Genomic DNA, 11,925 nt, shown 5'->3' with positions numbered 1-11,925 from the left:
TGAATTTTTTAGTAGTAATCATGATTCAAGCATCAACGAAGTCACTTTAGTATTATATGTTGGTCGGGATATTCGTTAGCTCGATTTTGTATCTATGAAGCTAGTTGATTCGCTACTTGGTGTTGCTCGAAATGGCTTAAAACTCATTTCGTTTCAACTACGAGTGTACCGGTTGGGTTGTTTTGGATCATTCACTGCTTGGGTTAGCTTTCATTAGTGTGATGAGAATGTGACCATATTCTTGGTCGTTTGCCTTGGTGTCTTTTTCTATTGTGAAGGTTTTCTCGTTAATACTAGTTTGAATTCGCGTAGTAGATATATCTAGCCTCTGTTTTTTATCAGCTTGAGTGGTATATGTCTCTTTGGATTTCAGCTCATGGTGGGATGCTTGTAACTCTACCATTGTAATGTGACGATTTAACTAAGTTTACTCTTATTTTCTAGTGAATGGCCCTCACCATCTTTGTCTAAAATCTAAAAATATCCTTTTTGAATTTTTAACTTGTTGTTCGCCTTAGTTTTACTTGAATGTTCATGATCAACTGTGCTATGGACATTGTTTTATATTATGCCATTATTTAACATGTTTGCTTATATTGCCCACTTTAGTTATTTGATTGTAATTATCTTCTTCCTTTGCTTATAATGAGTTAATTGGCTACTATTTCAAATTTTGGTCTCTTTAGTATAACAAAGCCGACAGTTTTAAAATCCTCATAGATATATCTAGTGTCATTTATTATATGAGGTAATTTTAGTCAAATGTGCAACATATTTCTTTATGGATTTTTTGAGTTGTGTTAGTTATTGCTTATAAGTTTTATTGTCACACATGTACACGAGCACATGCCTCTCCTTGGAATTTCCTTGTGTATGATTTCTTGTTTGTTTACTATTAGTTTTTGTAGCCTCCTATCTTGTATTGAAGTTTATGATATTTGGGTCCCAATTTGGGTTTCATAGTTGACTTGGGTAACATTTTTAGCTCAAAAAAAATAAAAATATCTAAGCTGCTTTCATTCTAATTAAATTATATCCTAATTGCTTACTTATTTAGCATACTAATTTGGCTCTTTTCTTTGTCGCATAAACCCCTCCCGAGTCCATGGTGGACTTAATACCTTGCACTTCGAGTTGAGCCATAAAGGCTCGATTTTTACTTTCCCTCTCTCTCGAGTCAGCCCCCATACATCCGGAGACTGTTACAGGCCTCAGAGACCCAACAGGTTGCTGGAAATTATTTCAAAAGCCCAAGCAATGAGTTGTATACATGCTGTATACAGCGTTATACAACGAATTACAGGTCAAAAATGCAAAAATACAGAGATAATGTAAAACACAGGTGTTCGGAAGCAGGAGATACACGAAAAGAGCTGATATACATTCCGATATACACTGATATACAGTCTATGTATACAAAAACGGGATTGGTTCAAAGGCCAAAATTTTCAGCAAAACTGGCCCAAAAAAGGGGGCCCAAATGCATTTCTCCTTTACCTTTAATTTATTTAATTGATTTTATTTATTGTTTGTTTTTTTTATCATTAACTCTAACTTTAGAATTGTTAATTAACTTAATTAAATTCCCCAAAAGAAGAGTTATATTCTTTGTGTTGGTTTAATTTTTAATATATTTTTATGTTTTTGTGTTCATTTATTTTATTAATCAAGTATATTGATCAAAATTTTATTAAGTTAAACCTTTGGTCCTTAAAGGAGATATTCTTAATGCTTTTCACTTAATCACATTTTATTCATTTTAAAATTATTTTAAAGTTAAAGTATTTTTCTCAAATAAACTTTAAAAATGNATGATTAAATTATATATATATATATACACACACACACACACTTAGTCATTTTCTAAAAAATGGTTAGTCAATTAATTTAAAAATGATTTTCATGCTTTAATTTATCAAATTGGTTTAAATTATTATTTTAAAATGAATAAAATAAATTCTAATTAATCTTGTTCTATTAATATTCTAATCACTTGATTTTCGAGTCAAATGTTCCATTTCGGATCCCTTTCTCTAAAAAATAGAATAATATAAAATACATCATTCATTTAATTATTTTATCAAAGTTAATCAACTATTGTAAGTTATCTTCTTTTTTTTTTTTTATTTATTTATGTTAAATCCTTATTTTCCTAAAGATAGTCAAATATATTTTAGTCAAGTCGTAGGTCAACCGCATGTTAGCAGACACTTCGAATGCTTAAACCCTTCTCGAAGTGTAAATTGAACCCCGAACCCTCTTTGGTATTTTCAAATGATTTTTTCTGTTTAAATCTTTGAAAATTATAAGTTTTCTTAATTTCTTTAAAAAATTAAGTGGCGACTCTTTTCTAAGTATTTTCTCAAATTGTTTTATACTTAGAACATGTCAAAAAGTGATTTTTCTAGAGATAGTCAAATTACGACACAACAATATTTTATTTTCAACCGCGTTTGAATATGTAATTTGAGATAATGATTTTAAAATTTAATTTTTTCAAAAAGTAGAATTTAGAATTTTAAATTGTGATTTCAAATATTTTTAAATATAAAATTTAACTCATAAATTTATAGTTGTAAAGAAGATCTATTATTTTAAATTTTACCAAAAAAAAAAAAACTATGCATGAAGAGATTGTTTGTACCATGTGGAAGAATTATATGGAAAAAAATAGGCTAGCCCGGCCTGACCCGTCAAATTTCAAAGCTTGTATGGGTTGGTCTGGATGGAGTGGGTCAGCCCATATTGACAGCTCTAATGAATAGCATAGCTACTTTTATTGTTGACTAATGGATCTTTATAAAATTATGTGTATTTGAAAGTGTGTAAGCATAAACATTAATTTATAAAAAAATATTGAGATATGTGATTTATAAATGCAACGGCTTAGGATATTTCGATAGCTTGTTACTAAATTATGATCTTGTTCATTTGATAAGATTGTATAAGAATTAGGAAAAATTTAATAGTTTTCACAACTTGTGAGTTTTCATATTTATAAGAAAAAATACTACTTAAAAATTTAAATTGCATATTTAAACAAACTTTTAACTTCAAATCAATATGATTTCAGAACATGTAAACAGAACCCGTAATATAATTAGTCCTCTTATAAATTCATTATACAGATTATCATTACTATATAACTTTATTCGAGTATTTATTGGTGATTTTTTCCATATATAAACTACTCAATGGAACAGTAAAAATTATGTTTCAATAATAATGCATGTAATATTAATTTTATATTAATTTATTCTTTTCAGAAAAGACACATATTAATTAATTTGATTTTTAAAAAAATTGCAGGTGAAACAGATGATGATAATGTTAAAAATTGCAAATCGTTGACTTTATGTCAAAATATAATGTCACGAATAATAAAGTTGTTTTTGAATAAAATAAAGATTTGTTCATATTTGTTAGTTCAAGCCTAATACTAAAATCTGAAACTCTTATTATTATGATTAAGATATCTTAATTTTATTAAATATCTTAATATTCGAATGTGTTTTTAAATTTAAACGTTTTAATCTCAATATATAAAAATGGGACCATAGTCATCATATCACATCTTCCTTTAGCAAGCGGGGTCATACTCGTATTGCGTCTTTCTTTATCATTGGAGATCGTTTAATTTGAATACAAGTTATGTTAAGATAAATTATTATACTAGATTAGGTATTTTGATAGTATTATTTTTATTGATTATTAATTTATTGGTCCCTTTCTGTGATAATGACAATACTCATGTTATCAAATTTTATTAAGTTATTACAAATGAATGTAGAAACTAGTTTAGTAAATGTTACTCATGTTTTATCTGTTTCAATACAACAGATAAAACATTAAAATTTATTATTTGTAATTTTTTTTGTAAGTAAGTGGATTTAAGGGTGTGCATTGGTCAGTGCGGTTCGGTTTATCAGTTTTTGGTTTTTAAATATGTTAAACCAATAAGATATTTTTTATTGATTTATCGGTTTTGGTCCTTAACGGTTCGATTATCGGTTTAACCAATAAGAAAATACTTATAAAACAAATATATGATTTTTTCTAATAAATTTGGCGCGACAACACAATAATGTAACTTTACAAATGCTCATAAAATAGAAATAAAAAACACAAACATGAAAAAACTATACAAGTGTAACACAAGAATTGAGACGAATAGGGTTCTTACTTTAGGTTTACACGTTTTGTACAATGTGAAGCTGTGAAATCAACCATTGTAAAGTGTGAAACTGTGAATTGAAGGCTAAAGGATAAAGACAATAACTAATAAAGTATTGAGATTAATATTTAATATTTATGTACAAGTAAAAGTAGTAAATTACTAGTCTTAATGGGTTATTGATTTACTCAATAACCTAATATTAAAAACAATTACCAAATCGATAACCCAATAATTTTTTTTAATAAAATTATTAAAAAATCATTAACCCAATAATCAATTACAATAAACCGATAACACTTTTTTTATTTGAGTTTTATAGTTTGGAAGGAGTACTTGCACCCTCTAGGTTCCCTTGGATCTCTCCTCATGATTGGCGTACTTTGTTAATAATAATCAAATAAATAATCTACTTATCACAATTTAATTTTTTTAGATGAGATAGTCATATAATTTTATACAATATCTAAGCTTACAGGGATCGTAAGTCCAAGGCATATCAAAGAATCAGGTTCAAAATATATATTAATAATTGATTTAATAAAAGAGTGCTCTCTCAAACAACTTTTTTTCTTAAACCTAAGATAGCCACATAATTAACAACAATCCCTACAAAATAAGAGGGTAAATATTATAAACAATCACATAACTCACTAAAGTATAAATTGGTAGAATAAACATATCTTGTTTAAACTCTTTAAAAATGTCGTTGAGTGTATATTGACAAAGACAAATTTAATTAAAATTTAAAGTTCATAGGTTTTCGTAAATCTAAAATTGAAAAAAAACAATTATTATATGTAGCCAGAGGGGTTGAACCTTAATTCAAGATTCCAGCAAAATTGAAATAGGTTTCCATTTCGAATTACCAAGAATCTTTGTAATTGAAAATTTATTATATATACTCAAGAGGAGTCGAACCTTAATCCAATATGCCAGCAAAACAAAGCATCTTTGAAATTGAATTTTCAACAGATACTTTTTATATATTTAATAAATTTCTCCATATAAATACAGTATCGGCATAAAAGCTATTGAATTCCCTCGGGAACCACACCTAATTACCTAGATCTTCCCCTACTTATTGGATCCTTCAAAGTAATATATTTTTTGAAGAACCGACACAAATACAATAACAATATCGGAGAGTCTGAATAACATAGGGACAAACTAAGTACTCCTACACATAATTAATTATATATATGGAAAAAAAAATATAATCAACTCCTATTGTGGAGGCTTAAAGAAGAAAAAATAGAGGAAATAGCAGAAAACAAAAAAGCAATTAAAAGAATACTGGCAACTACATATCCTTTTTTTAGAAAAGTTTGATCCTCAGAGTTAATTACAGGACTAATCCCAAAACTTGCTGCTGTTCCTGTGGCCAGTAAGTGTGATGCAACCTGCAAAAAATATTTTTGTAAAAAACAATCAATAATAATAATAATAAATAATTATTACAAATTAAATATTAAGTTCGATATTATGTGCAAAAAACTATGTTATGTATACCGATAGTGTGAAACATTTTTAAGCTATCAGATTAAGTTGATCTACGACGTGTAACTCTTTAGATCAGATTTGATATGGTAATCTAGAAATTAGAGTGATATCTTTATATTTGAACTTTGATATAAAATTTACTCTATCAAACTCTTTACTTTCGCATTCACTAAAAATAAATTCAATTTTGAGTCCACGTGTTTTGGTAGTGATCATGCTCCATTTCTCCAAATCAACCATTTTACCCTAGATTTTATTTCATTTTACTTAACTTCAATGTTTCATAAATTCAATTGTCCTAGCTAAGAGATTTATTTTCCTTCAAAAGACATATTTTATTTAATAATTAGTCGTTACAAAATGCGTTCCTTCTATTAGTATCCAATAGAAAAAGTCATCAGCAATAAATCATATACTACAAATGAAGATGGGGATGATAAAATAGAAAATTCAGAAATTTCATTAAAAATGTTTAAGATTTAATATTTATATATAAAAATAAATAAATTTTGACTTATATACTTCGTATAAATTTCTATATACATCATATATTTTTTCAACAAAGGATATTCAACTGACCACCCTTCACTACATGTAACTACGCCTCTGATAAACATAGTAGGGCAATAAATATCGATGAAAGAATAGATACCTTATCACCATAAAACTCAAAATGAACCCAGAAACGTCCACCAATATTTTGGCCAGAGAGTAAGTGAAATATTGTGAAGGCAATTTGTAGGATTGTGTGCACAAATCCAATCACAATTGTAAAGAGCATATAACTGCAATTTTAAATCACAATCATTAAACCAAAATTTCAATGAGAACATAATTATTCTTTGTTATTAACAAAAAAAAAAGTAAAATTAGTAAATAATTACCGATAAGCTAAAATTCGATTTATATTTTGGGTAATGGCAAGGACGATGAGGTATACCAGTAGGAAAACAAATGTGAGAACTCTTGCAATTAACTTAAGCAATGGTGTAATCTCCATAGGTGACTTTGGTTAATTAATCTCGAAAATAAGCTGTTGTTTTATATATATGATTTACTTATATCCACCGGTCAAAACAACAAATCTTATTTCACAAACTTGTATGTTTTCCATCTCACATAATTGCTTACGTGACAAAGTGTTTTTTTGCTATTGAAATTTAAAAAAAAAAAAAAAAACTTTTAAACAACGTATAAAGTCTAAGTAAGCGCTAGAGACGAATTATTTAATTTTTAAGAGAATATACTTATATGATGTTTGAGTAAGTATATTAACTCCAGAAATTTAAATTTTATGAATTCAATTTTTAAGATTTTTAGTGCTGGATCATTGTACTTTTAGGCCTCCGTACCAAAATGCTTCACACATAAAATTGTACTCCGCATTGAAAATACTTGGTTCAAACTTCAAAGTGCCTTAAAGTTGCATCAACAACTGAGTAATAAGCAAATTGTGGCAGGATTTAAGTTATTTGTGAAGTGCAACCCAACAATTTTGCTTCGAATTAAGCTCATGTGAAATTTCAAATTGGACTAGGAATTAAAAAGGATTATTGAATGAGATAACAAATCAAAACAAATTGCGTAAACATGTAAGCACACTTAGTGTCGGTCTGCATAAGAAAAAATATCCATATCCTTTACTGGTAAGTAATCTACCCAATATCACATGATAGCAAATACCAAATTACTGCTGTGCACATTGGACTCTCTGTGCACCACCAGGCATATCATCATCTTCGTCGTATGCCTCTTGGGCAGCTTGCTGCTTCCTTCGCATCTCGTCCTCAATGTTCACATCATGCAAAGTAGTCTCCTCGCACTCGTCTAATTCCATATCAGACACTTGCAATTTGGGTCTTGGAGGCAGCACAGCCTCAAGGTTCTTGCACTGCTCTGGTGTTAATGACTCAGGGAAATCAACAGTGAAGTGAATGTACATTTTACCTCTCATGAAAGGCCTTTGGTACATTGGCATTCCTTCATCATTGATAGCCTTAAACTGATCTGCAGAGCCAAAGAAAAAAATGGGGTCAGTATTTCCCAAGATATATTCATGAAGCATACATGTGGGTGTGTGCAGAGAGAGGGAGTGAAAGACAGAGAAGGCTTAGATAAATATGAATCTGCATAGTTGTGTGGGAAGAAAATGAAAGGAAATAAAGGATCACAAACGCAGAAGGAGTTGGAATTGTCATCTTTCTGTTTGAAGGCTTGAAGAAAACAATATAAACAGGTAATATATTAGTACTACTGGTTATTAGGAGTACTATTTTTACTAGTATAAATGGCAACACGTGAGGGAAAATGCTGAAATTGGTGTTGGAAAAAAAAATTTGCTAGGATTGGTTGCCAGAGTAATTAACTGATGATGGAGACTCAATTGCATTAAACAAAATCTTTTAAAGGTCATTAGGGGTTCTTTGGGCCTACCAGGCTTGACAACTTCGCCAGGTTGGGACTTAATGAGCAGCTGTCTGTTGTCTAGGTGAGTCAAGACAAACTGGAAACCACATAGGGCCTCAGTCAAGGTCAATGTGTGCTCAACAAAAAGATCATCTCCCTTTCGCTTGAACTTAGGATGTTCCTTTTGTTGCAAAACAAAAACAATGTCTCCAGTGATGGTTTCTGGCTGCAAAAGCACAAATCATGTCAAGATGCAGTCATTATAAGCAAATCATTTCTAAAATGTGACTGCACATATCTTACCGCTTCATCTGCCTCGCCTGGGAATGTTACTTTCTGCCCATTCTGCATACCCTTCTCCACGTGAACTTCCAACACCTTCTTCTCCTGCACAACCTTCTCACCCTTGCATTGAGGGCACCTATCTTTGTCACTGATTGTCTCACCAGTACCCTTACACTCATTGCAAGGGTGCTGCATCTGCTGGATCATGGATGGACCGAGCTGTCTGATAGAAACTTTCATTCCAGACCCTTGACAGCCAGAACACTTCATTGAAGCACCTGACTTGGACCCTTTACTGAAAAGGGGAACATAACACCATCAGTATCGTAGCATAGCACGAGATGGTAAAAGGCACTAACCACTGACACCCACTCCACTCATAAATAACAAAATGAAGTTGAAAAATAAACAACCACGCTGTTATAACTCACCCCTTGCACTTTGAGCACAACACATTGCGAGATAGTGAAAGCTTCTTTGATGTCCCATTGTAAAGATCCTCCAAAGAAACCTTGAGAGGGTGGATAACATCCTCTCCTCTTCTTTGTCTGCGAGCTCTGCTGCTTCCACCACCTGAACATCAGAAAAATTGTAAGTAGGAGAAAATATTTGCAGCTATGAAAACAGCAGACAAAAGGAAACAAATTCAACTTCAAATATATGCAGCAAACATACCACCAAAGGGGCTTCCACCACCACCAAAGAATGATTGAAATATATCAAATGGGTCATGTCCACCACCTCCACCACCCATTCCTTCCTTTAGAGCATCCTCTCCATACTGATCATATATCTCACGCTTCTCTGGGTCACTCAAGACCTCATAAGCTTGAGCAAGCTCTTTAAACTGAAAAACACAAATAATCCATCAACTAACAATAAGAACCTACTAAGCATGGGCAAGCTCTTAAAACTAAAAGAACCAAAGAAAGACACTAATCCATCGAGATTGCACATGAATAACACCATATCTCTAGCTACATACAGAACACTGTCAAAACACAACAGTAATTGCAGTTCCCAATTTAACACAAGGTCATACATTCTGGATAATTCAAAAGTAACCCTGCCCAATTAATCACAAATACAAAGCCTAAAAACAATATCCTTTTACACACTATATAGTTTAGCTAATCCAACAATCAAATTACAGAACCAATATTGGTACATTATAGGTCAATCTTATCTTACTTCAACTAAGAAAGCAAAATTTAGAATCAAACAGACTCCAACAGTCCAACTTCTTCTGGTTAGACACATAGTTAATTGATTAATTCAGAGTATTAATTATTTTTGTGTAACTGTAGTGTCAGAACAGGCTTTTGCACACCTCAACTAACTCCACAACCTGTCATCCCACCAGTAACAGAGAACAGATGAGAGCTGGTCAAACCTGAGACTACATGATTCTTAAACTACTTTATTGACCACAAGGTCACGCCCTTGTATAATCTAAGAACAATATTATACTAAGCACAATATAGTTCAGGCTGTTCAGCTAATAAGACAGTCTAATTGGTACATTATGTGACAATTTTACCTACTTCAATTAAGAAAGCGAAATGTAATAGAACCAAACGGGATACTCAAACTAGTTTAGGTTAGACGCACAGTTTATTGATTGATTCAGAGTATTTTACAGATCTAAAACATTTCAAATACCGATCTACACAAAAAACTACACCTGATAATCAGAAACCCTACAAAAAAAAACAGTATAAAAGTATAATTACCTTTTCAGGATCGCCTCCCTTATCAGGATGATTTTTGATGGCGGCTTTACGATAAGCCTTTTTGAGATCTTCCTGAGAAGCAGCCTTAGGAACTCCTAAGATCTCATAATACTTAGTATTATCACTCTTCTTCGGTGCTCTTCCAAACATCTTTCGATCGGTTCAACTACGTCAATAAAAATTGATCTGAACCAAACAAAATCAACGAACAGATCTACAAAATTAGCAATCAAAATTCACTACAAAAGTGTAAATTCAATTAATCAATTGATCATTCTTACCGATTTAAAGTTGCGGCGAGAAGAGGAGAAGAGAGGTTCTTGACAGTGTTAGGGAAATGAAGAGGAAAAAAAGAGAAGGGACTTAGAGGGTGGGATTCGTGGTTTTATTTGAGTTAAGAAAATTGAAGGGCTGTGATTTGTTTAGGAGTTTAGAACTTTCTAGAATGGCTCCTATACCTTCACGAGGATAAAAGAAAAGTCAAAAGTAGTATGCTAGTAAGAGGATACAAGTTGTTGGCTTCGTGTCGAGAGTATTTTTTCGAGATGTCAAAACTTTTTTATAGTTATATTTATTTTATAACGAAGGTATGTTTGGAATTTCAATGTTTTTGCTTTGAAGTGTGTTTAAATACATGTGTTTTTTTCTGTTGATAATTTGGTTTATGTTTATAAAGAAAATTTAAATGAATGTAACATGAATAAAATATTGATAATGTCATTATATGTTTGTCAAATAAATGAATTTACACTGATAAATCTAAATATTAGTCTCTTCTCTTGTATGCTATCTTCATCTTAACAAGTCGATGTCTTTTAGAAGCAATCGATCGAAGAATTGTTCTCTAGTAAATATTATAGTAGTGGAAGAAGAAACAACTTTGACGATGGAGTTTCTCGTACACTTCTAGCTTTAATAGAGAACATCGAAATTTTGCTAGTGTTTAGACATCTAATAAAAATCGAATAGGATGTGATAGTCATGGACGATATTGTAGACAATAAAATTCGCGTCGAGAAGACAATAATCAAGAACGGAAAATTATAGCAACAATCGTATTTATTATTTCAAAGTACGAGTGTTACAATCTCTATGATTCCTCTTAATTCGCCTTTTCAAATATGATTCAGGGGCTTTAAAGTTTGATCTTGAATCTTTGATGAATTTGAACTTTGAACTCTATCTTGATCTTGACTTTTGCTTGAATTCAAGGGCTTCGAGCTTGTTCTTGAACCTGATAGTCTTAATCTTGATCGTTGTTGAACTTAAATGCTTGAATTCTTAAACTTGTAGCTTTATAGAGAATTTTATGGCGTTTGTACCACGGATTTTCTCTAGCTTAGAATTTTATGTCTTCTTTCTGAATTATGAAGACCCCTATTTATAATTTTAAAATAGGGGAGTTGTGATTGGAATAGGATTTCCTTAGGCCAATCAAATTTAAGTGACATGGCATATGTACTTTATGGAGCAGGCTTTAATTAAATTCATTTTTTGAATTTAAATAATTAACTCAATTATATCAATCCATAATATTTATTTGGACTAATATGTTAATGAATTTAATATAATTCAAATCATTTTATAAATTTATATTTAATAAATTTTAAATGATTACAAATGTCCCCTGCTTCAAGTCTTGTCGAGATATTTTATCTTTTAAAGACTAGGCTTGAAGCATTAACCGATTACTAAATTGATCTTGAGTCAAATAAAATAAACTAATCCATGCAATTTATTTATTTAACATTTCACCGATTGCTTGGAAGATTCCAATCAATATTAAAAGTAGAGTTTAAGTTTTGTGCACTGTCAGTATAGTAA

General features: G+C 30.8%; 1 protein-coding gene and 1 pseudogene across 2 annotated transcripts; both read right to left on the bottom strand.

Annotated features, from left to right (window-relative positions):
- Nucleotides 1-5,353: 5,353 nt before the first annotated feature.
- On the bottom strand, nt 5,354-6,677 carry LOC125851619 (CASP-like protein 4D1). The gene is made up of 3 exons (XM_049531387.1): nt 6,562-6,677; nt 6,330-6,462; nt 5,354-5,577 (listed from the first exon to the last, which is right to left on the bottom strand). Exons 1-3 carry the CDS (start codon nt 6,675-6,677, stop codon nt 5,395-5,397), a joined length of 432 nt encoding a protein of 143 aa, XP_049387344.1. The 3' UTR covers nt 5,354-5,394.
- Nucleotides 6,678-7,193: 516 nt separating this feature from the next.
- Nucleotides 7,194-10,512, bottom strand: LOC125851607 (dnaJ protein homolog; annotated as a pseudogene). The gene is made up of 7 exons (XR_007444920.1): nt 10,383-10,512; nt 10,102-10,287; nt 9,044-9,215; nt 8,800-8,941; nt 8,387-8,663; nt 8,111-8,309; nt 7,194-7,684 (listed from the first exon to the last, which is right to left on the bottom strand). The product of XR_007444920.1 is annotated as a dnaJ protein homolog (transcript).
- Nucleotides 10,513-11,925: the final 1,413 nt, after the last annotated feature.

This window comes from Solanum stenotomum, unplaced genomic scaffold, assembly GCF_019186545.1.
Source record: "Solanum stenotomum isolate F172 unplaced genomic scaffold, ASM1918654v1 scaffold28252, whole genome shotgun sequence".
Taxonomy (NCBI): Eukaryota; Viridiplantae; Streptophyta; class Magnoliopsida; order Solanales; family Solanaceae; genus Solanum; species Solanum stenotomum.
The sequence above is the reverse complement of the archived record's forward strand: the minus strand, read 5'-3'. Positions and strand labels throughout refer to the sequence as shown.